Source organism: Sciurus vulgaris (assembly GCF_902686455.1).
Source record: "Sciurus vulgaris genome assembly, chromosome: 11".
NCBI classification, from domain to species: domain Eukaryota; kingdom Metazoa; phylum Chordata; class Mammalia; order Rodentia; family Sciuridae; genus Sciurus; species Sciurus vulgaris.
The window spans coordinates 27,210,224-27,236,640 of NC_136472.1; the positions used below are offsets into that span (position 1 = coordinate 27,210,224).

The 26,417-nt window shown below is 38.6% G+C and overlaps 1 protein-coding gene across 8 annotated transcripts in view; it reads left to right on the forward strand.

Annotated features, from left to right (window-relative positions):
• AMBRA1 (autophagy and beclin 1 regulator 1) overlaps window positions 1-26,417 on the forward strand; it is a 173,764-nt gene that overhangs the window by 24,415 nt on the left and 122,932 nt on the right. For 3 of the 8 annotated variants that reach the window (XM_079103404.1, XM_079103402.1, XM_079103403.1), the window contains exons 2-8: window positions 10,403-10,656; window positions 11,038-11,096; window positions 11,628-11,811; window positions 12,600-12,772; window positions 14,229-14,295; window positions 14,854-15,000; window positions 15,274-16,310. In XM_079103404.1, the coding sequence (XP_078959530.1) occupies window positions 10,522-10,656; window positions 11,038-11,096; window positions 11,628-11,811; window positions 12,600-12,772; window positions 14,229-14,295; window positions 14,854-15,000; window positions 15,274-16,310 (1,802 nt within the window). In that variant the 5' untranslated portion in view covers window positions 10,403-10,521. Of the gene's footprint in view, window positions 1-3,702; window positions 3,816-10,402; window positions 10,657-11,037; window positions 11,097-11,627; window positions 11,812-12,599; window positions 12,773-14,228; window positions 14,296-14,853; window positions 16,311-26,417 lie in introns of all 8 variants that reach the window. The other 5 variants (XM_079103397.1, XM_079103401.1, XM_079103399.1 and 2 more) reach the window with 3 other exon arrangements.

The window sequence follows — 26,417 nt, forward strand, 5'->3', positions numbered from 1 at the left end:
CAAGTTGCTGTGGCTGTCCTTGAACTTGTGATCCTTCTGTCTCAACCTTCAGAGTCACTGGGATTATAAGCGTGCAGATGTCAAGCTTTTTATAATATTGTTCTGTAGCTCCAGGGATTTCTAAGAATTGGGGGCAATGTGGTGCTCCAGGGAAGAGAAACTCTTTGCTAAAGATTATGCAGAAGACAGAAAGATGTGATCCTTTGTGATTTGAAATTGACTCTACTTCAGCCTCCTGATATTGTTGGTGGATGAGAGTATGATGTTGTCAAAGTCATTAGACCTATTTGTCTGAGGCAGCTGGTTTCAGTCCCCATTTCTGGGGTTAAGCTGTTTATATCTCTGTGAAATTCTTCCTTCAAAAGCTGCTATTTTTTCTTTGCTTGCAAATAGAAAAATCTCTTGCTATTTTTGTTTTTTTAAGGGTAGACTTCCTGATCTTATTGATTCTTTAGATAGCTCCAGGCCAAAAAGTTTGCTTTAATTTCTTCGTGGTTCACTGACTCTCTCTTTGTTCTTCTTTGAGTTTTTAGGAGTTTTTGTGTTCTCAGTGCACTGTTTTCCCCAGAATAATTTTCAGATAAAATTTCTATTTCCTTTTTCTTTTTCCTCATTATTCTGAGGTAAGTGGGAGTAAAGAAGATCGTCAGTCTCAAGTTTGGGTCTTATGGCTTTCTATTTCCAGTTTTGATCACACTTTGTTTTGAGCATAAGCTTTTCTGTGTTTCAGGCATTAGGCAGCATCATTGTGAGTTACTTTAGGAAGCTCTAGTAAGCAGTCTGTAGCTGAAAATCTGGTGTTTCACACCCCTCCCCCAGCTTTATAACAGCAATTAGAATTATTATGTATTTTATTTTAGAATTTTATTATGTATTTTATTTTAGAATTATTAAGTGTTTTATGAAGTTGTTAGCCCATTTGTGATATACCCTATAGAGCTCTGCCTTATACTAAGTTTGTATATCACTGGGAAGAGAGTGAATTTGAGAACAGAAATAGGTTGCATTGCTTGTTTATCATTTTGGTGCATTTAGATTGGTAACTTCTCTATCAGGTACGTTGGTTGAGCATTACCCAGTCTGAATTTCTAGATGCAGAACAGTTACTTTGGAGTATTTGTAATTCTGAACATAAATGTTGTTACTTGAGATCCAGGTTCTGTTAGTAGTTTATAGTGGGGCTTTAGTTCCTTTTTTTTTTTTTTTGGTATTGAAAATTGAGCCCTGGGGGCTCTACCACTGACAATATCCCCAGTCCCTTTTTTAATCCTTTATTTTCTTATTTTTTATTTTGAGATAGGGTCTTACTGGCCTTGAACTCAGTGGGCCTACTGAGTTGGAATTACAGGAGTGTGCCACCATACCAGGCAGCTTTGACTTCTTATGAAGGAACTGCATGGCCATACATGGGTGTTCACACCTCTGATAATCCCAGTGATTTGGGAGGCTGAGGCAGGAAGATAGCTAGTTCAAAGCCAACCTAGGTAATTTAATGAGGTCTTAACCAATTTAGGGAGACCTTTCCTCAAAATAAATAATTAAAAGGACTGGGGATGTAGCTCAGTGGTGAAGAAGCCCTGGTACCAAAAACAAACAAAAAAGGTACTGTGTACTGTGTATAATTTTGCCTGTATTAGTCTTGGTTCTATCAAATTGTTTCTTTTCAGTCTGTAAGGTGATTAATTTGACATAATCCTTGATTCTGCTTTATATAACCACCATAAATTCCTTTACATTCATTCTTTCAGAACTGCAGGTCCCAGACTTCTTTGTACCAGCTCCCATTTATTGTGTACTCTATTAATTGTTGCTCTCTAACTTGACTGTTACTTCAAAAACTTGTAATTCTGCCTTGAATTTTTGTCATCTATTTCTTCTGAAGATTCTCTAAGAACTTTATTCCTATAAGGTAGAAAAGAGGATATTTTTGCATTTAATTGACACATGGATGAAAAGTTGAAATTCAGCAAGGTTTGAAATGTCCAAGAGTCTATAAGAACACAGTGATAAAAATGGGTCATTGAGGCTTCTTACCTTTTAATCTTATCTTTACCCATTAAATCACGTTGTTGTTATATTGACTGACCTACCCTGCCCACTGCAGGATCAACTTTCTCAGGGAATAAATTAGGATGAAATTTTTATATCTAGCATTCTCAAGTTTGAAATTTTTATATCTAGCATTCTCAAGTTTGTGCTCTTAGACTAACTACTGCCTCTACTTTTCTAAATATACTGTGTTTTAAATTTAAGGATATTAAAAGTGTTGTCATCTTTTTTTTTTTTTTTTTTTTATATAGGGAATGAACTCAGGTGCACTTAACCACTGAGCGCACATTATTTTGAGTCAGGGTCTTGCTATTTTGCTTAGGGCCTTCCTAAGTTGCTGAGACTGGCCTTGAACTTGTAGTCTTTTGCCTCAGCCTTCTCAGTCACTGGGATTACATGAGTACACCATCTTGCCTGGCCATCTTTGAGATATCTCTCCCCCCCCCCCCCCGCCCCATCCATATTTTAAAACTTTCCCATAGTAATGGGAGTTGATGGATTTATTCTTTTATACTCTGTTACCTGGCTCTCTTGTGATTAATGACAGGGTCTGATGGGTGTATAATAACTGGTAGGTAGAGAATGAGTTAGTTATGGTACAGACTTTTCTCTTTTTTAAAGGTAGAAATTGAATTTATGACTTTAAATACATTTGTATCATCCCATAACTGACCACATTTTTTTCCCTAGATATTGCTGCTTTTGAGAATTTCTGTTTCTCTTTTTTTTTCTCCATAACTTTGAATATAAATGTGTACACATATTCATTCCATTCCATGCTAGGCACTATGTTAGATACTGGGACTATGCAGAAATGATTTTGCCCTCCTAGAGCTTGCAGTCTAGTAAGAAAGAGAGGTTTTTTTTTTTTTTTGGGAGGGGGGTGCTGGGGATCGAACCCAGGGCCTTGTGCTTACAAGGCAAGCACTGTACCGACTGAGCTATCTCCCCAGCCCATCAAGAAAGAGTTTTAACAAGAGATTTCAATGTGACAAAATAAAAAATATTTTGAGACACCTGGGGTTACCTAAATTTATTTAATTTTTATATTTTCAGGAAATTTCTGAATATTGAACAGGTTTTTTTTCTTTTTCCTTTTTTTTTTTTTTTTTTAAATGGTACTAGGGATTGAATCCAGGGGAGCACTCTTATCACTGAGCTACGTCCCCAGCCCGTTTTGTTTTATTTTTCTAAATTTTGAGACAGGGTCTTGCCAGGTTGCTGAGGCTAGCCTCAAACTTGTGGTTTCTAGTCTCACCTTCCTGAGCAGATGCGATTTTAGGTATGAGTAATCACATGCAACATAATAGTAGATTTTCTATAGAAAATTTCTGATAATTTGTCAGCACTGGATATTAGGTAGGTGATGTTTTAGTTCTCTGTTGCTGTATAGAAAACTACCTCAAAATTTGTGACTTAAAACAATTGTGATTATTAATTCTGTGGATTAGGATTCAGACAGGGCTGATCTGGATGGTTTTTCTGTCCTATGTTGCATCAGTTGAGGATCATTCATTTGTTTGCTTTTCAGCTGGTGATTGGGCTGGGCTAGAAGGTCCATTTGTGTTGGACCTTGATAGTCTCTCATGTGGCCTCCCTCTTTCCTGTGGTATCTTAATATTTAGGGTGTCTCTCTCTGGTTTTTCTCTCCAGGGCATCCTGTATTTCCTTACAAACCTGTGACTAGCTTTCAAGAGTGAAAGTAGAAGCTGGCTGCCAGGCCTGAAGCTAGCATATCATTCCTTCTGCTACATTCCGTGGTCAAAGTAAGATAAAAGTTCAGTTCATATTCAAGAAAAGAAGAATAGGTTCTCCCTTCTATATTTATTTATTTACTTTTGGTTCTCGGGCTTGAACCCAGGTGTGATTTTCCATTGAACCTTTTAATAAAATTTTTTATTCAAGGATAGGGTCTTGCTAAGTTGCTTAGGACCTCACTAAGTTCCTGAGGTTGGCCTCGAACGTGCAATCCTGCCTCAGCCTCCTGAGTCACTGGGATTGCAGGAGTGCCCCACCTTATCCTGCTGTTCTTGGTTCTTGATGGGTGTAGAGTAGCATATGAGTAAGAGTAGTAAGGAATTGGGGGTGTTGCTTGTTGGTAGAATGTGTGTTTAGCATGTATAAAGGGTTTGTGGTGACAGTTTTGGGTAGAATCCACAGGCAGTTACACTGAGGTAGTTAAAGAGAATCCTTATTTGGGTCCGATTATGAAATTGCAAGGGAGTAACTAGCACAAGTGTCTGTCATGTGGATGAGAAAAAGATGGCATCAGAGTATTCATGAAAACTTCATTTTTTCTGTTCTTATTATACTTATGTTTTTCATATTTATATAACCTTTTCCTGTGTGTGTGTGTGTGTGTGTGTGTGTTTGTGGTGTTGGGGATGGATTGTTCTTGGGGCCAGGCAAGCACTCTACCCTTGATCTATACTCTGAGCCCTGTGTTTCAAGTTTGTGAAAAGGATACGAACAGATTTGACAGAGTGGCACAGTTTCATTTTCTGTTGATTTTATTTTTTGAGATTTATGACTTATTCCAGGTGCCACACAAAAGTATATTTACTATGGCATCTGTCTCTATATCCTGATAGGTAATTTTTCTTTTTTTAATGCAGTAAATACAGAGTAGCTGAATTTAATGTTTTCTTGTACTTCATTGATTTCAGAGTTATTTCTTGTTAGAGGATTTGAAGTCCTTTTGTCTCTTAATAACTATGTAATTGGGGACTGGGGTTGTGGCTTAATGGTGGAGTGCTTGCCTAGCAGAGATGAGGCACTGGGTTTGATCCTCAGAACCACATTAGAAAAAAAAGCAATAAAGTAAAGGTATTATGTCCATCTACAACTAAAAAAAAAAAAAACTATGTAAATGAATTGTTAGGAGGAAGTGAAAGATTATTTTCATTTTCCTTATTTATTCTTTTATTTATTATCTAGTGGTCTACTTTTACTTATTTTTTTACTGGGGATTGAACCCTGTGATGCTCTACACTGAACTACAGCCACAGCTCTTTAATTTTTAAATTTTTAACTCAGTTGCTCAGTTTGCTAAATTGTTGCTGAATTTTTGGGATTACAGGTGTGTGCCACAGCATTGGACTAAAGGTCTTGACCTCTGATGAAATGAACATCAAAAATAGAAAGCCACCTTTCAGTTGATACATTGGAACATGATTGAGGCCCTGATATATATGGGCCTTGTGTGTGAAATATTGAGAGACAGTTGGAGATTTTATCTTTCTGTAGTAAGATAAATATGTATTTAAACTCTGGAAACAGACTATGTTCGAAATTTGAATCTACTGCTGACTTATTCTCTCAGATTCTTTTTTTTTTTTTGGTGCTAGGGATTGAATCCACAGGTGCTTAACCACTGAGCTATATTACCCTGCCCCTTTTAAAAATATTTTGAGACAAAGTCTGGCTAAATTATGGAGGTTGATCTGGAAATTGTGATCCTTCTACCTCAGCCTCCCAGGTAGCTGAGATTACAGGTGTGTGCCACCATACCTGGTTCATATGGTAAATTTTTTAATCCTCAGGCTAGCCATAATGTACATACTATCAGCAGTCATATTTTATGGATGAGAAAACTAAGGTACAGGGAGGTTAAATCACTGTTGTAAAAAAACAAAACAAAACAAAACAAAAAAACAAAACCAAGAAACATTCATTAAAAAAAAAAAAAAAAAGAGCTGTTTGTTTGTTTGTTTGTTTGATTTAGGTGCTGGGGACCAAGCCCCGGTCCTGTTCAGGTAGGCAAGTACTCTGCCACTCACTTCTATCCCCATCCTGTGCTGAAATTTGATCAGACAGTCTGATCACCAGATCCATATATATGACTATACTGTAGTGTCTTTAATTTTGAAATTATGCATAAGAAAAATAAAATAAACACTACTTTTAACTTCTCCATCTATATTTAACCACAGTTAGCACATTGGCATATACTAAAATATGCTTTATTGGTCTACATATTAGTAGAAAAACAGTTCATGAAATAATTGGAATTTTTCTGCTTCTGGGTGTATTTGTCTTCAGAATGTGTTACTTGTTTACAGTTCTAACTTGTGATGCATGGCCCCAAATTATGTGTCCTCCTGTTGTCAGGCAAAAGCTGTTTAGAGGTGCAGTATGGTTGGTGGTATTTGGATTTTGAACTTGGGGTTCTCTATGATGTCATTTGAAGTATCCTGCAGTTCCCTGTTAAAAGGTTTTATTAATGAAAATAAACACCCCTGTAATCTCAGTGACTCAGGAGCCCGAGTCAGGAGGATCACAAGTTCAAGGCCAACCTCTGCAATTGAGAGAGACCCTGTCTCAAAATAAAAAATGAAATGGGCTGAAAGATGGGGGGTGTGGCTCAGTGGCAAAGGGCCTATGGTTTCAATCCCTAGTACCAAAAAAAAAAAAAGAATAAAAAGGAAAGCTGCCAATTATAGGAAACACTATCCACATTGAGTTTTTAAAGAGTACTGGACCATTTTAGGCCTCTAATTAAAGATCCGACATTTTGTAGTTAATTTTCCTGTTATTGGGAGAACTTTACTTATGCAATTTTAGATTTAGTATGTTAAAAATTTTTCCCTCCAGTTCTGGGGATTGAACCCAGGGTCTTGTGGCAGAACCTGTGGCAGAATCACAGGTTCTGCCACTGATCTCCACCATCCTGCCCCAGGTTTTTTTTTTTAAGAATTAAATCCTTTTGTAATTTCTCTGTGTTCATATGTTAGTATGTAGCTGATTTGATTCTTAGACCTTGCCTTCATAGACATATTGAAGTGGAGGAAAGATACAGTTACTCAAATAAATTATGGCATTGGACTCCATTTTAACAGCACCTTGCAAGTCTTTGTGTGTGTGTGTGTGTGTGTGTGTGTGTGTGTGGTTTATTTATTTATTTTCCTCCTCCTTTTTATTATTATTATTAATATTTGTAATACATATACTTGTTTACAAAATATACAAAGACTGGAAAACTCAATAATCAAGTAATGCAATTAAAAATTAACAAAACACAGAAACAGGTATTTCACTGAAGAGGATAATCAAATGGCAAATAAGCATATGAAGAAAAACCCCAGCATTACTTGTTGTTACCTTGCAAGACTTATTTACTGACTTACTGTTCCTAGCAGCTTTACAAAGAAAAGTTTAGGGTCTGAATTATTAGTTTGCAAATATAGCTCTAGTAGTTTGTTGTGGAATTTTGGTTTTTGCTCTTGGGGCCCTAACCCAGGGTTTCCCGTGTGCTAAGCATACACTCTACCACTGAGCTATATCCCAGCCTTCGTACTGGTTTTTAGTTTACTTATGTAGAGGTATTTCAAATTGTATTTAATTATTGTTGCCACACAACCATAATTTTATTTTTATTTTATTTTTCCCCCCAAGTACTTTTTACTTTGAAATGTTTTTTTTTTTTTAATCTGCTATTTCTCCAGGCTTAGTGGGTACACATCTATAATCCCAGTGACTTAGGAGACTGAGGCAGAAGGATCTCAAGTTTGAGGCCAGCTTTGGCAATTTAGAGAGATCCTGTCTCAGAATTAAAAAGAATTGGGATGTAGATCAGTGACCCTTGGGTTTAATCCCAGTACCAGAGGAAAAACAAAATCTGCTACTTTGGGGAACTGTGGCATTCTGGACTCTGGTTTTAGTTTCCATTGTTTGGTGAGGGAAACCTTAAGGAACCCTGGAGGAGATTCAGTTCTAATGACAACAATAGCAGTAATGATATTACTACTTCCATATCTCTGATCTTGTTGGAGCCTTACCACAACTCTGTGAAATAGATATTGCAATTCTGGTTTTACACAGGAGGAAACTAAGTCTCAAAGAGGTTTAGTAACTTATCCACAGTCATATGGCTAAGAGGGTAAAGTAAAATTGCCATTAAATGATGATCAAATTGCAAGGGGAATCTGTAAATAAACTTAGTTCTCACTGCATTGTAGCATACTGTAGGTGATTTTTATGACTAGTGAATAAAATAAATATAATTATGTCTTAGAATTAAGCAGAAAAATTTGTCAGGTGTGTTCATGTTATTGGGTGTTATGTGTTTGGGGCAGAATCTTGGCATTTGTCTTTTGTAGATATTTCAGTCATATCCTTTTGTTTCTATGTGCGTAAAGCTTTTAGTGATTGAGAGTTGATTTGGGGACTCTAATGGCATCACAGACTATTCTTGGCACCCTCTGTCTTAATCTACTTTTACTTTAAAGGACAGTTTGGGAAACTTTTTTCCTTTTAGAAAAAGAGGAATGAAAGACACCCTTGACTTCTTCCTCAGTCACGCGCCTGTCTGACTTCAGTTTGACTTAGCTCCTTTTGTTTATAGGGAATGCAGTAAAATCTCTTCTCCAGTGACTGTTAAAGCATATCAGAGAAGTCCCTTGTCCTTTTAAAGCAAAAGCAAATATTTGTCTTAAGACTAAAGAGTTGTTTTAGACCCTGTCAGTTTTGATTGGGCAGACTTTTTCTCCTTTGAACTTTTGGTGTGTCTAGGTCCCTGGAAATTGATAAGACATGATCTTTGGTAATCCTGAGCTTTTAGTTTTTTAGTTGTCTTGATACTGATATTTGTAGCTGCTCTTTCATCTTCCTTCTGATTCCTGTAGGAACTTAAGGTTGCATCACAGTTTCTGAATCATGACCTATATTTTGTTCTTCCTCTTGAGTTTCAGGAGGTCATGTCAGTTTTTTTTTTTCTTTTTTTTTAAATACAACCGCTACTGTTTCCCTCATTCACTGTAAGTTTATAAATGGCTTAGATACATTTCCTTTAATGTACTTTTAGATTGCACTATTAGAATATAAGAATCTTCAAAGTGTTTCTTCTGAATATCTCTATATTAGGTGAAATATTGGGAACTGTATTTCTCACACCTGCCTGGCTAGTAATTATTCACTTACGTAGCACTTTGATCAAAGGGCAACCTGGGTCAGGTTCACATGTATAATTTTTGTCCTAATTTGTGAGTTGTTAGGGTCACCAAGATTATTTCCTTTGATATTTTTATTCTTAACCTATTTAGGAGGTTGACTTGCAGCTCTTCGATGTTTTCATTATGTGCATATTTATATTATTCAGTAATGATTGATAAGGACTGGAGGTGTGGCTCAGTGGTAGAGTGCATGCTTAACATAGGAGAGGGCCTGGGTTCATCCCTTGCACAAAACAAAGAGTGATAGGGGGATATCATGAGGATACAGTTTAAAATTTGTTACCTTGGAACTTTCTAGGGAACTGTGTGCTGTAGAGGTCTAGGAACTTGGGAGTCTTTTACTGTGGAATATGACTACTACTACTACTACTGCTATAATGACTAATTATTATTTTTCTTTTATCATCATCATCACCATCGTTATTATTAGCTACTGGGGATTGAGCCCTTAAACATTGAGCTGTATCACCCCCGGTCCTTTTAATTTTGAGACATGTTCTTGCTAAGTTGCTGGGGCTGGCTTTGAACTTGCCCTCCTTTCCTGCCTTAACCTTCCAAATAACTGGGATGACAGGCTTGTGCCACTGCATCCAGCTTAACTTTTTACATTTTAATACTTTGAGGAGAAAACTCCTTCAGTGCAGGCGATCAATATTTTTCCTTCTGTTTGTATTTGGATGCATCTGGTTTTGTACTTTTTAGATTGCGGTCTGTTGAGAAATGTAAGGAACTAAATACTGTTTGACATTTTACAATATGTAGTTATTATCTTTTTTTTTTTCTTTCTTGGTACTGAGGATTGAACCTAGGTATGCTATATCCCCCAACCTTTTTATCTTTTATTTTGAGCCAGGGTTCTTTCTAAGTTGCTGAGGCTGGCTTTGAACTTGTGATCCTTCTACCTCAGCCTCCTGGGTTGCTGGGATTATGCGCATGTACTACAATGTTCAGTGATTTCTTTCTTTTTATTTTAAAAAAAAATTTTTTTTGTAGTTGTAGGTGGACTTTATTTTGTTTATTTTTATGCGGTGCTGAGGATCGAACTCAGTGCCTCATACATGCACGGCAAGCACTCTGCCACTGAGTTACAGCCCCAGCCCAATTTTTTTTTTTTTAAAAACTAGATTTTAGGCCTTTTTTTATCAAGAGCAAAAGTTTTGCCTTCATGATGAAAGAAAAATATCAGATTAACTATTTTAGAGAATGACCTGTTCTTTAGATTTAAAGTAATGCTGTGGAAGATATGACAGAAAAAAATTAAAATTCTGGGGAGAAGGGTCTTTTTGGAGAAAGTATGATTAAATAGGAAAGGGATATTTTCCCCTTTGAGCTAGAATTGTAATTGCAGTGGGAAACTTCTCTTGCAGGATGGGTGTTCTCTAACATTATTCTCCATTCCTTAGATTTCCATGAGGATAACTGACAAGGACCTGAATGGCCTCATTTTAGCTGCTTCAGTGTGTGGAGCTATTACTTGCTCCTTTGTTTCTTGGGCCTGGTGTGACAGTGGCTACTGAGCACCATGAAGGTTGTCCCAGAGAAGAATGCTGTCCGGATACTCTGGGGCCGAGAACGGGGTACTCGGGCCATGGGAGCTCAGCGGCTTCTGCAGGAGTTGGTGGAAGATAAAACCCGGTGGATGAAATGGGAGGGCAAGGTAGGAAAAATGGTTATTTTTGACTTAGATTTGTAGGGATGACAGTAGAATGGGACCTTAGAATGGGTTAGTGATAGAGACCTGAGAGAATTTATCTTGTGTGGAACAATCAGAATATATGATTTGGGGAGATAGTTTATAAATTTTGAAGGAATTTAAGGACTAGAAATATCTTTTACCTTTAGAGCTAGACATTTTTTTCTGATGGTAATTTAGATTTCCCTCTCTATTTGTAACTTGATTATTGTCTCCAGCTTTTTTTTTTTTAACCTATACTTACAGTGAATTCTAATATAGAATAGCCCATGTGCTTTTGAGATAGGTTAAGCCATAGTTTATAAATATTTTAACTTTTTTTTTTTTTTTTTTTTTGTCTCCTAGAGAGTAGAACTTCCCGATAGTCCACGTTCTACCTTCTTACTGGCCTTCAGCCCAGACAGGTACCTAGTCCTTATCTGTAACTTCACATTAAGATTTGTGATAGCATCACTTTTTGTATGTTTGGACTAGCTTGAACTTTCAAGTTAATCCCTAGAGGTTTTGTGAAGCACTGTGTAAGTAGAACTTTGCCAGCTTAACATAAAAGAATAAAAAGTAGATGAGCAGTACTAACCAGAAAAGTAATGGGAATATTAAAGGAAATTGTGAACATTAAAACTTGGAAAGTTTTTCAGTAACAATCCTTTTGCCTTGGTGATATAGACTACCAATGGCATGATGGCTTTTATCAGCTGGCAAAAATATTTTATGAAGATAATAAGTGTCACTTGGGGACAGTGTGGAAAAGCCAGAAGCTTTTAAAGATTTTAGAGTATTTCTGTTGTACATAGATATACTGTCTAATGCACAAGTCTTAGTTTCTTTCATGCTAGAATGGGAATAGTATCAATTTTCTCTGTTGCCCAAAGCTGAAAAAATTTATTACCTTCCCACATGCTTCTTAATTTCACTCCAATTCTTTGATTCCCTAGGACTCTCTTAGCCTCCACCCACGTGAACCATAATATCTATATTACGGAGGTGAAGACTGGCAAGTGTGTTCATTCTCTGATTGGACACCGCCGCACTCCATGGTGTGTTACTTTTCATCCTACCATCTCAGGCCTTATTGCTTCTGGCTGCCTAGATGGGGAGGTTAGGATTTGGGATTTACATGTAAGTATTTTCTTAGGTCTTCCTTTTTTTTTTTTTTTTTTTTCCCCCTGGTATTCTAAATATAGACTTATTTGCCAATAGGTTCTTAATTCTGGAAGAGAAGCTAGCCATATTCTTACTTCATCTGAGTGCATGTAGTCATTTCTCACTTAATTCATAGTTTTCCATTCTGAGATGAAAAACTCTAGGACTATTCTTCTACCTGCCTATTGTGAGATAGAATAGGAGGTTTTAAGATGTGTTTATGATGGATTTCTAATGTTTCAGAGCAAAGATAAGAGTAAGGATTGTACTGTACTCAGATCATGATTGTCAAAGCAAGATGCTCCTTGTCCTTTTGACTGGCCCATAGGTTGTTTTGTACCATGTTACACACCTTGCTAGAGTTTTGTAGGCATTAGAAACAGAAACTGCAGGAAAGCTTGTTGCTTGTAGATTGTAAATGACTTGAAGAACTGAGCTGACAGTAATATTTGTCTGATAAATTAGTGGCACTGCCAGATCACCAGCCTTGGACATTGTTTTATAAAGGACATATTTAAAGTCTGTCCATTAAGTGGTCATTTTATCTTAAATGGGTTACTTTTTTCTTTTCTCCCCCCCCCCCCCCCCCCCCCCCCCCCCCCTTTTGGCAGTGCTGGGGGTTGATCCCATTGCCTTGCACATGCTAGGTAAATGTTGTACCACTGAGCTACACCCCCAACCCCATATGGACCATTCTTGAAGTTGACTTCCCACTCTATTAGCAGTTTATAACCAGAAAATATTTGGGCTTGGTTCATTTGCAGGGTGGGAGTGAAAGCTGGTTCACAGATAGCAACAATGCCATTGCCTCCCTGGCTTTTCACCCTACGGCTCAACTCTTGCTGATCGCTACTGCCAATGAGATCCACTTCTGGGATTGGAGCCGACGGGAGCCCTTTGCTGTGGTGAAAACAGCTAGTGAGATGGAACGGGTCCGGTGAGTGCTCCACCCCACTGGCAATGTCTGGCATAGGATTGATAGAACAGAGAACACTTACACCTCAGGAGACAGGTTGTTATCCCTGCTCAGGGCAGGTTATTATCCCCACAACTCCTTCTACCTTTTTTTTTTTTTTTTTTTTTTTTTAAAGTGGTACTGGGGTTTGAACCTGGGACCTGGAATATGTTAAGGTGAATGCTAAATCTCTAAGCTACATCCCCAGCTCTGTAAAATATTTATTTTGATATAGGGTCTCGCTAAGTTGCTAGAACTGGCCCCAAATTTGTGATCCTCTTACCTCAGTCTCCTATGGAGCTGGGATTACAGATGTACACCACTGTGCCAGGTTATTCCTGCTTTTAAACAGCTGGTTAATCATCTGGGAGCAGTTCATTTTTTTCATTCCAGTCATCATAATTTTATTAGCTTTATCTTCTGGTCTTTGTAGACCAGGGTCATTCAAACCTTTTTTTAGGTTCAAAGCTATCTATGTTTGATATAGTCCTCCTCAGGGGAACTTGGAAGAGATTTGGATGGTGTTTTAAATAGCTTGGTGGGTCACTTCTCACCCTTTCTTATCTATGGAACTGGACTATAGAGATTTCAATTTGCTAAGTATTACTTATTTAGCCTTTAAGATCAAAACACACATGGGGGGCTGGGGTTGTAGCTCGGTGGTAGAGCACTTGCCTGGCATATATGAGGCACTGGGTTCAATCCTCAGCACCACATAAAAATAAATAAATAAAAATAAAGTTATTGTGTCAATCTACAACTAAAACACACACACACACACACACATACACACACACACACACACACAGACACGTAGAGTAGGCTAAAGATGTAGCTCAGTAACAGCGTACTTGCCTAGCATGCATGAGACTCTGGGGTCAGTCCTTAGCACTACAAAAAGAAAAAAAAAAAGAAAAGAAATTGAAACAAAACAGAAAATTCTACTTATTTTAATGTGTTTTCTTTTAATCCTTTTGATATTGTAGTTGGATACATTCTGATTTTCTAGTTTCAACTATGTTGCTTGTTACTGATACTGTTCATTGCCACCAGAGTGCATATTTCTTCCCAGTGTAGCTGCTGTATGAGGGAAGAATTGAACCTTTGGTAGAGTACAGGAGCATTGTATGCTTTACTTTGAGGTGGGCTCTTAAATATGAACAGATGTATACTTAATGTAGCTGCCTCCTAAGATGCAAACCCAGGTGTTTTTCAAAAGTGAAATTGTTATTTTTGTAATATATGTTCCTTTATGTTGGCTAGAAATATTTAGCCTTACTATTTTAATCTCTTCCAATGTTTTGAAAGCATGAAGTGTATGCCTAGGTTATACCACAATTATTGGTAACAATTGTTGTAAATTCAAAGACAGTTTTTCTTTTCATTTAACATAATCTTTCTATGTATGTCTTTATTTTTCTTCCTTCTGTGATTCCAGTCTGGTGAGATTTGATCCACTTGGACACTATTTACTCACAGCAATTGTTAACCCCTCTAATCAGCAGGTAAGAATCCAACAGTTTCAATTCTGTCTGAACTGTGAGTTACTTTATAAATGAGAGCTCTAATTCTGATTGGATTGGATTTTAATTCTTAATATCTGAGTCTTTTTTTTTTCTAGTCAGGACTTTGGTTAACTTCAAATCATATAGTCAGAGTTACAGCCATAATCTTGACAGTAGAGTCAATTTTTAAACCCCCTAGTGATCAGTCACCTCATAACACTTGTTGTCAATAGGACATGTTGGGTAGATTGTCCCTATGCCTCTGGCTGCTTTACATTGAATTTCCCCCACTCTTTTTATGTCATGGAGATGCCTTTGATAAGAGAATTGGTTTGCCATCTGTACTCATTGAGATATGTTGCGAATTGCAAATGAATAATATATATGATGAATCTGAATCTGAAGGCTGTTAGTCCTTCGTACTCCAAGGGTAGAGAGTTGTTGCTCATCTAAGAAGGTGATTCTCCTTGGATGATTATTGGTCATTTTCTGGATTTACTTGGAATTTCTACCTAACTGCCTTGCTCTACCCCTGCCCCATGCTGGTCCATGTTGCAGGGTGATGACGAACCAGAAATTCCCATAGATGGAACAGAATTATCCCACTACCGTCAGCGTGCTCTCCTGCAATCACAGCCAGTTCGCCGGACGCCTCTCCTCCATAATTTCCTGCACATGCTGTCCTCCCGCTCCTCTGGCATCCAGGTGGGAGAGCAAAGCACAGTGCAAGATTCTGCTACCCCCTCACCCCCACCGCCTCCCCCTCAGCCCTCCACGGAGCGCCCCAGGACTTCCGCTTACATCAGGCTCCGACAGCGGGTCAGTTACCCCAACACAGTTGAGTGCTGCCAGCACCCTGGGATCTTGTGCCTTTGCAGCCGCTGCTCTGGCACTCGAGTTCCTTCCCACTTGCCACACCAGGACAGTGTCCCCCCTGCTTCTGCCAGAGCTACTACCCCTTCCTTTTCTTTTGTACAGACCGAGCCCTTCCATCCCCCGGAGCAGGCCTCGTCAACGCAGCAGGACCAGGGCCTCCTGAACCGGCCGTCTGCCTTCAGTACGGTCCAGAGCAGCACTGCCGGCAACACGCTCCGCAACCTCAGTCTGGGTCCCACCCGTCGCTCTTTGGGAGGCCCTCTGTCTAGCCACCCTTCTAGGTATCACCGAGAAATAGCCCCTGGGCTGACAGGATCTGAGTGGACCCGGACAGTACTCAGTCTGAACTCGCGCTCTGAGGCAGAAGCCATGCCTCCGCCCAGAACCAGTGCCTCCTCAGTGAGTTTGCTGTCTGTGCTGAGACAGCAGGAAGGTGGCTCTCAGGCGTCTGTGTATACTTCAGCCACAGAAGGGAGGGGTTTTCCAGCATCTGGGTTGGCACCTGAGTCAGATGGAGGGAATGGCTCCAGCCAGAACAACTCAGGCAGCATTCGCCATGAGCTTCAATGTGACCTGAGGCGCTTCTTTTTGGAATATGACCGGCTGCAGGAGCTGGACCAGAGCCTGAGTGGGGAAGCTCCTCAGGCCCAACAGGCCCAGGAAATGCTCAACAATAACATCGAATCTGAGAGGCCAGGCCCTTCTCACCAGCCCACCCCACACAGCAGTGAGAACAACTCCAACCTGTCCCGTGGTCACCTGAATCGCTGCCGAGCCTGCCACAATCTCTTGACCTTCAACAATGATACCCTGCGCTGGGAAAGAACCACACCTAACTACTCTTCTAGTGAGGCTAGCTCCTCCTGGCAGGTCCCCACTTCCTTTGAGGGCATGCAATCAAGTGGCAACCAGTTACCACCTCTTGAGCGGACTGAAGGCCAGACGCCCAGCTCCAGCAGGCTGGAGTTGAGCAACTCTGCTAGTCCACAGGAGGAGAGGACTGTGGGGGTGGCCTTTAACCAGGAGACAGGCCACTGGGAAAGAATTTATACCCAGTCCAACAGATCTGGAACTGTATCACAGGAAGCCTTACATCAGGATATGCCTGAGGAAAGCTCCGAGGAAGATTCCCTCAGGAGGTAAGCAGTTGTTTTCCTCTGCATCCCTGCCTTTTCTCCTCATATTTCTTCCTTCAGTCCTATAGATGGTGTGGCTCTAACTGAAGTGTCTTGGACCCACGCATCTGGTTCTGATCTCCTCATTGCATAATCTTAGAAAATTTTGCTCTGGTGGCAGAGACAGGATTGGGCCTAGGATGAGTCAGTTGGCAGTACCAGATCTATTTCTGGCTAAATCCAAGGCCCTGGCTTTGGCCTTGAAAAGAGAGTGTAGGTGAGGTTAGAGAGGCATGAGGAGATAGAACCACTGACCTCTGCCCTGCCTTTTGACTTTCTTGAAGGATTTTATATATAGGAGTAGTTACTGTGAGATAAGAAAATGTCCTAGAGTGTCTAGGAATAAGTATCAAAAGAGAACTCCTCTTGGTTTAGATTAGTATATTGTACTGGCTTTTGTATTTTGTTGCTTTAGACAACCTCCTAATCATTACCTTTTGGAATACTGCAGCTTGACAAAGGGCAAAGATACATACACACGCGCACACACACACACACACACACACAAACACAAACACACACACAGACAGATGTTTATATAAAGTAAGTGAAATTCAGAAACAATTTCTAGGTATATATCTTTGTGTATATGTGTGTGTGTGTGTGTGTGTGTGTGTGTGTGTGTGTGTGTGTTTGGTACCGGAGTATGAACCCAGGGGTACTTTACCACTGAGCTACATCCCTGGTTCTTTTTTATGTTTCATTTTGAGACAGGGTCTTGCTAAATTGCTGAGTCTGACCTTGAATTTGCAATCCTCTTGCCTTGGCCTTCTGAGTTGCTGGGAATACAGGCATGTGCCACTGCACCAGCCAGATATATGTCTTTAAATAGCATCTTAGTTACTCAATTAAGAATTTTTGTTTTGTTTTTTCATTTGTTTGTTGCTGGGGATTTTTATTTATTTCAAGATGGGGTCTCCCTTTGTTGCTCAGGCTGGTCTTGAACTCTGGTCTCAAGTGATACTCCCATTTCAGCAACCTGGATAACTGAGATGATAGGTATGTGCCACCATGCCTGACTTGGTGCTGGGAATTAAACCCAGGGCCTCATGTAGGCTCAGCACATGCTCTACCACTTAGCTACATTCCAAGCCTCAAGATTCTTTGAATGGACCTTTCAGATGGACATTCATCCTGGTGTGAGAAAAAAGAATTCATGGAAAGAAGCCTTCTCCATACATGGATTGGCATCCTGGCCAACTCTTTGATGAAAGAAACAGAGTGGGCGTAGTTGATCACCCACCACATGTTCCATGTATGGCTTTGTGCGCATTTATCTTGATTTATTAGGGACTTCTTTCTGTAATTTTGTGAAGGTCAAATCTAGCGTAATCACCAGCTTCCAGAATATGCCTATTGGATCCAAACAGCATATTGTTCTTCATTATATCCTCTGCTGAAGCAACTGAAATTTCTTTGCCATAAGATTCTAACAAGGGGAGGAATATGGATTGTGCACATAATGTACTAGTTATTTTGGGAAGTTGCTTTAGACAGTCACTCGGTCAATAAGCATTAGTTGAATGGTTATAATTTTTCCAGCACTTTGTTAGGCACTGCACACTGCACTGTGCCCACTGGAGTACACAGTTTTATTATGAATGCAACACTTATTTATATGAAATTTATCAAAAATTTAGATGATCAGCCAGGTGTGGTAGCATAGGACCATAATTCTAGCTATTCAGGAGGCTGAGGCAAGAGGATCACAAATTCCAGACCAACCCAAGTAACCAGAAGAGTTTCAAAATTTAGTAAGACTGGGGATGTAGCTCAGTTCATGTGGTCCTGTGATCAATCCACAATTCCACCAAAAAAGAAAAAGTATAGATGATCAAGTGCTTCCTTATGTGGTACTGAGATTAAATGTACTCTAAACAAACAAACAATAATAAAGGAGTCATTTCAGAAAAAGTGAGGTAACATCAAACAAGGATTAACAAACTCCATCTTGAAAGATGGTAGGATTTAGACGAAGACCTTTTTATAGGGGCTCAGCACATACTAAAGGAGTAAAGTGTATGGTGTATGTATGATAGTAGGCAGTTACTAAGGATTTAGAGTCAGGGACAAAGGGGAGCTAGGCTGGATGTGAAGGGTAGGCAAAAGTAATGGAGAATTGTCACTGTGTCCAAAGAGTGAGACCAGTCCTGGATGAAAACTTCTCAGTTCCTGGTTTTGGAATATTTTGCCTTGTATAATGACCCACATCAAAAGTTTAGGATTCTGTTGTCCTCTTTGTCAAGATAGATGAGAAGGCATCCAGCATAGCACTGATATGTAGTAGACCTCAAGGTTTATTTTAAAGGCAACCATGAAGGGACTGTCTTCTTATTGCTGTGAAAAACCTAACAATTCTTGCCTCCTTAGTGACATCGGGCTTCTGGTCAGCTTTTGTCCATTCTGTTCTGACAGTACTTCTTCATATGTGGTTCTTATGAGCAAACCCCAAGTGATTAAAATGAGAACTCTACTGTGTGATGATAATTTCACATACCAATTACTGAGTGCCTACTATGTGTTAGGAACTGATCTTTCTTTTCTTTCCTTTTCTTTTTTTCATTTTTGTACTGGGGATTGAACCAAGGGGCACTTAATCACTGAGCCACATCCTCTCCCCTTTTTTATACTTTATTTGGAGACAGGGTCTTGCTAAGTTGTGAGGCTGTCTTTGAACTCGCACTCCTCCCTCCTCAGCCTCCAGAGCTGCTGGGATTACAGGCATACACCACTGTGCTTGAAGTAACTTTGAAGTAATTTTGGGGGATTGATGGGGTGAAGTAATTTTTCCTAATTTCCAAAACTGTTCAGGGCAGGTATTACATTTCCCATTTTGCTATGAAAAGCAAGGCTCTTAGTGGAGTCAGAATTTCACATAAAAGCTTATATAGTAGGTCTCTGAGGATTTGAACTCTGGTCTGCATGACAGGGCTTTGACCAAACCTCCACCTAACATTCCTTACTATGATAACCTCATTTTTTAGTGAGCCACTTTGTTTTTCCTTCTTTGTAATTTTTTATTATGGAACTCTTCAAACATATAAAAATGAAAAGTATAATAAATGAACTCCCATATACCTATCACTTGACTTCAAAAATTATGCTTGGCCAACCTTTTTTCGCCTATATTCCCTACCAGCTACCCCAATGCAGATGTCCTATAATTTTGTCTGTACTCCTTCACTGTTTCTCTAGAATAAGACTGTCCAAGAATACTTCATGCCATGATGGAAATGCATGATAACCTTTAGCCACACTTGGTTATGGAGTAGTTGAAATGCTGCTAGTAGGATCTGAGGAACTAAATTTTAAAAATTTTATTAATTTAAATATAAATAACCACATGTGACTAGTGGCTACTTTGTGCACCTAAAATATTGATCATCATAAAGTAGGTCATTTAAAACCTGGAAACTATTAAGGATGTACCAGAAGTTTCATTTACATTTTTTTTTTTCTGGTGATGAAAATAGTTTATGTTATAGTTTAACGAAGTTTAAACATTTAAAGTTATATGTTGTAGAAAAGTCCCTTTGTCATCCTGTGATAAAAAATTTATATTTGTTTTTCACTTTTAAAATGTATAAATAATGCATATTTCTCATTATAAAATAGTGAATAGTAGTTCCATTATTTATGGAGTCACTTTTAAATGAGCTAGGTTATAGTATACCATGAGATGGCTATTGGCTGACTCAAAAATGAGGAATATTGTAAATATTCTAAGTGCACATATGTTAAAGAAGGGCCATGGCTTCCTCATACATTGGATGGCTGTATTCTGGTGTAAATCACTAGTATACACAGGTGCTAATCAGCATCTTTTGCCTTCTAAAGGGCAGATGGACCAACCCTTGCTTCTATTTCTCCAGCAGGTGTCACTGTTGGGTTACTGCTGTGGTTGCTGCTGCTTTCTGCTGCTGCTGGGCTAGGATGTCAGGGAAGAAGAGGTGTCCTTACTGTTTGTGTAGGAGGTTGGATCTTATAACAAAGCAGTTTTTATAGGTGCTATTGTCATTAAGTGAGTAGAGTTCCCAAAAGGTGATTGTACTTGAAGGGAAAGGGTTTTGTTCTTTTGTCTTATAGTGGGAGATAGGCTAAACAGGTGTTACAATCCTTGGTACTGAAGGGACAATTAATAGTGTCTTCAAATACTGAGAGTATTAATAAGTATACAGTATATTTTCAGGATAACTCTTTGCTGCTGCATGGTAAAAATCACTACAGTGTTTGTCTCCTTTTGCCTAAGGGCAGTCAAGGGCAAGCTGTCTGTGTAATTGACTGCTTTACAAGTTGGGTGTCGGGCCATATGCTTCACTACCAGAAACATCCTTTTTGGTCTGAGAGTACAGACTTATGAAAGAAAAGGTCAGGGTAATGTGACTTCTTGCAGTAGGAGTCCCTTGATCTTTAAAGAGTACTGAGAAAAAGTATTGAAATGGCATCTTTATTTAGTCCAGACTCACTGTCTGTCTGTCTTTCTCTGTCTTTTAATGCTGGGGATCACTCTTGGGAATTTGTACGTGCTAGGCAAGTGCTCTACCGTTGAACTACATAGCTCGCCCAAATGTCTCTCTTTTTTTGGTACTAGGGATTGAATCCAGGCCTTCTTCACCACTAACCTACACCCTCAGCCTTTTTTGTTTTGAGACAGGATCTCAGAAGTTACCCAGGCTGGCCTCAAACTTGAGATCTTCTTGCCTCAGTCTCCCAGGTCTTTTGGGATTACAGCTAGGTACCACTGCTTGCAGCAACTGCTTCCTCTTTCTGATGATGAAATAAAATCTTGTGGGTCTTGTGCTTGGCATCTCAGTAACTTTATTATCTCTGTTGGTCAATGCTGTTGACTTTTTTTTCTCCTTAAAGATATATCTGCAGTTTTTGGTTTTTTTTTTTTAATTTTTAAAAAATTTTTACAGATTGCATTTTGATTCATTGTACACAAATGGGGTACAACTTTTCTTCTCTATGGTTGTACACAATGTAGATTCACACCATTCATGTAATCATATATATATATATACATAGGGTAATACTGTCTGTTTCATTCTACTATCTTTCTGTCCCCCACCCCCTCCACCCCTTTTTCCTCTACACTAGCCAAAGTTCCTTCATTCTTCTTTCCCCCCCCGCCACCCTCCTCCCACAATATTTTGTCATGCACTTATCAGAGAAAACATTCAGTTTTTACACCTGCAGTTTTGATGAAGGTATACTTGATTTTTTTTTTTTTTTCTTTTTCCAAGTGCTAGGGATCATCCCAGCACCTCACACATGCTAGGTAGATGCTGTACCATTAAACTGCTTCCCTACCCACTTTTATTTTTTATTTTCAGTTAAGATCTCATTATGTTGCCCAGGCTGGCCTTGAATTTATGATCCTCCTTCTTCAGCCTTTCAAGTCATTGGAATTATAGGTGTGCACCTGCAGGCCCAGCACTTGATTTTGATATAGTCCAAATTAGATGTGAATAATTGAAAGAAATGTGAAGGTTCTGTTTCCCATTGATGCTTTATTATTATTATTTTGTTTCTGTAAAAGGCTTTTCATTGAATTTACTTAGAAGTGGGATGATGAGCATTTAAGAAAGTGTATGCTTCGTCCTTTTTTGAGAGAGGGGTCTGATCATTATCAGAATGAATGGGTTTTTTGTTTGTTTTATTTTGTTTTTTGGTATCTGGTATTGAATCCAGTGGTGCTTAACCACTGAGCCACATCCCCACCCCTTTTGTGGTTTTGTATTTTATTTAAAAAAGGTCTCACTGAATTGCTGAGGGCCTTGCTAGGTTGCTGAGGCGGGCGTTGAACTTGTGATCCTCCTGCCTCAGCCTCCCAAGCCACTAGGATTATAGGCATGCGCCACTGTGCCTGGCAGGACAGAATCCTTATATAAAGAAAACATTTTGCTTTATCTTTAACTATATAGGTTTTTTGTTTTGTTTTGTTTTTGTTTTTTAAGATTTTCACTAAGTTGCTGAACTGAGGCTGACTGGCTGACTTTGAACTTGTGATCCTTCTGCCTCAGCCTTCCAAGTAGCTTGAATTATAGGCATGTGCCACCATGCCCAGGTCTGATTATGTAAAATAGGAATAGTTGCCCCTATAAAGCCTGGTGGAATTGTTGTCTTTGTATTCAAGGTAAAACGAACCCTTAAAACCATTTGAGTTCCTACTCAGAAGTTTGGCATTTAGGGATAATGAATAGGGAAGAATCCTTAATCAAGAGAATTTCATTTGTGGTATGGGCAAATTATGTTCTCCTAGGAGAACCAGGTATTGGGAAGTCAAAAAGGGATCAAAGCTTATGTTGGAATATAGCAATTTGGTTTATAAGAGGTAAAGGAAGTTGGAGGAAGGTAAGCCCAGGCCTCTGAGAAAGGAACTGAGGAGTACATAGAGGGCTGCCCTTTATGTACTTTTAATATAACCCTAAGACTTGGGCTTGGAAAATGAATACTCTGATTAATCTGTTCACTTACTCAGTTAACATATTTATTAAGCACCTAGTTCTGTGTAATAGGAACTATTTAAATATTCACTTTAATCTCTTATTTTAGTGGGAGAATGACAATAAACAAATAAATGAAATATTTAGTATGCTAGGTGGTAACAATATGTAGAAAAAGAAAAATGTCCTAAAAATAATAGGGTATGCTGGGGTGAAAGTTTGCAGTTTGAAATAAGATAATTAGGTGAGGTTTGATAAGTGACGTTGGCGCAGAGACTTCATGGAAGTGTGGGCGCAAACCCTGCCCATATGGAGTGCAAGAGCATTCCAGAAAGCGAAGGGCAAATGCAATACCCCGGAGGTGCTTGCCATAGTCAGGTGTGTAGCTTAAGCACAATAAGGACTGGATTTATTAGGTAGGGTCTTTAATGCCATTTAAGGGCTTTTGCCTGTTCTTCTGAGTGATCTGAGAAGTCATCAGATTGGCATAATATTTTATATTAAAGATCTTCTGTTATTTAAAAGGATCACTGTGGCTGCTGGTTAAGAATAGACTGACGAGGCTCTGCTAAGTGGGGTAAATTAAAGTTATGCCAACCTCACACACTTTTAGATTAATTTAACAGTCTTTAACTGTGGTGAAAACTAGGTGGCAAGAGTGCACTGTGTGTCAGAATAAGAAAAATCTTAAATATGTGGATGAAGATGAAAAATCTTAAATATGTTCAATGAATGAATGAATCAGTTCTCTTAGTAGGCACATTACCTACAACAGTGCCTCTCCACTCCCTTATAATCCTCAAGTCAGGAAATGTGTTACTAAAACTGTGAGGAAGGAAGAGCCTTAAAAATTTATAGTAAACAGGGATTAAAAAATAGAAATTAAAATCCTGGGTTTTGCTTCTTTCAAAACTAATGCAAATTTATTTGTAAAATTTTAAACATTTTAGAAATGTGTGATTATAGTAAATAAATGTGCTCTGCAGAGCCCCTGCTCAGAGATAACCACTGTTAACAATTTGTGTGTGTTAACTCCAGAGTTTTTTTTAATGCAAATAAAAAAATTTCTTCCCTTGATGTATACATTTTGGTCATTTTTTCATGTTTAATATTCCTTTTTACAATGGCACAGTATTCCAACAATTGAATGCATCGTAATTAACTTATGCAGTGCCTTGCTGATAGAATTTGGATGTTTTTCTATCTCACAATGCTACAGTATCTTTGCATACTTGTGTTTCTAGAAGATGAATTTCTAGAAGTGGAATTGTTAGGGCTGAAGAATATGATGGTTAATGGTAAATGAAAATTAATTGTATTTATTGTTATCTTAAATAAGATGCACAGAATATTTCCTATATCCTGTTTTATTTTACTGAATATAATTTCATAGGTGTCATAATTTCAGAGATTAGGACCTCCAATCCTGTGGGTTTTTTTACCCCCCATAAATATGTTTTAAATTTCTCAGCAAATTTTCTCGCCATTTTGTTTTCAGGGTTGAGAAAGACTTGTTTTATTAATTCTAAATATCTACCACTTGGAGGTGTTACTGTATTTTCCTTCTCCAACATGCTTGTATAAGTAAAACATAGTCCCCCACCTCCATCTCTGACATTTACTTCTACATGGGTTTTGAACCACTTGGTCTTGTGTGTCTTATTAAATGATTGGAAGAATCCAGTTGGCTCATTGCTCATCATAAGGCTGTGACACTTGTATGTTTATCATCCTTAGTGATTAGGCAACCCATTTCTCTCTTTGGCAATATAGGGGTGAGAATAGGGTGGAAGAGAGGTACTATTGCTGTTAATTTTTCTTACCTTTGCCTAGTTAGGTCATTTTGTGTGTGTATGTGTGAGTGTGTGTGTGTGTCTGTCTGTCTGTCTGTCTGTGTATCGGCCTTACTAAGCATGTGTCTATCACTAAGCTACATCTCCAGTCCCCATTCATTTTGTTTTGAACCTCTTTGAATTCTGGGCCTGGTTTTTGCTCCACCTTCTACATCAGGGATTGGCAAACTTTTTCTGTAAATTTACAGGACAAGATACATTTTTTTAAACTTAATTTTTAAGTTTATTCTTAACTTATTCTTTTAAAATATTTTTAAAATTTATTTTTATTGTAAACAAAGGGGATACATGTTGTTTCTGTTTGTACATGGAGTAACAGCATGCCACTTGCATAATCATATATTTACATAGGGTAATGTTGTTTGATTCATTCTGTTATTTTTTCCTTCCCTCCCACCCCTCCCACCCCTCTTTTCCCTCTATACAGTCCCTCCTTCCTCCATTCTTGTCCTCCTCCCACCCCCCATTATGTGTCATCATCCGCTTATCAGTGAGATCATTTGTCTTTTGGATTTTTGAGATTGGCTTATCACACTTAGCATGATATTCTCTAATTTCATCCATTTGCCTGCAAATGCCATAATTTTATTATTCTTTATAGCTGAGTAATATTCCATTGTGTGTGTATATATATATATATATATATATATATATATATATATATATATACCACAGTTTCTTTATCCATTCATCAATTGAAGGGCATCTAGGTTGGTTCCACAGTCTGGCTATTGTGAATTGAGCAGCTATGAACATTGATGTGGCTGTATCCCTGTAGTATGCTGATTTTAAGTCTTTTGGGTATAGGCCGAGGAGTGGGATAGCTGGGTCAAATGATGGGTCCATTCCAAGTTTTCTAAGGAATCTCCACACTGCTTTCCAGAGTGGCTGCACTAATTTGCAGCCCCACCAGCAATGTATGAGTGTACCTTTTTCCCCACATCCTCTCCAACACCTATTGTTGCTTAAAAATGTTTTTATTAGTCCATTACACTCAAACATAATATTGGAATTCATTTTGACATAATCATACATGCATGGAATATAATTTGTTTCACTTCAGTCTCTAGTATTTCCCTTTCCCTCCCAACCTCCCATCCCCTATTCTCCTTCCTCTACTGTTCTGGTCTTCCTTGTGTTTGTTTATAGTTTTTTAAAAATCATTTTTAGATGTTTATTATTATTTTATTCATTATTTTATTCATTTATTTGTGGTGCTGAGAATCAAATCCAGTGCCTCACACATGCTAGGCAAGCATTCTGCCACTGAGCCACAACCCCATCCCCAATATAGTTTTTTTAGATTGGTGCTTTATGGATATACAAGGATAAATATTTACAAGTACATATTTGTGAACTTTGCAGGCAGTATGGTTTCTATTGTAACTTGCTCCAAAGCAGCCATAGACCAATATGGCTATGTCCCAATAAAACTTAGAGGATGGGAGCAAATTTGATTTTATATAATTTTCACATGTCAAAAATCTTTGTTGTTTTTCAGTCATTTAAAAGTGTAAAAACCATTCTTGTGTGTTGTACAAAAAGAGACAGTGACCCTGAGTTGGCGTATGAGTGTAGTTTGTCAATCCCTGCTTTATATAAAAGTGATTTGGAAGAGTCAGGTCCTGGAGTAATAGAAGGCTTCATGACAGTGTGGGCCCAGAAGAGGTCAGCAGGGGACTCCTATACTTGTTCTTGTTCTCTTTTTTGTACTTTGAATTAGATGAGTGCATAAAGAATTTGTTTCCTGTACTGTCTGCCTTGAAGCA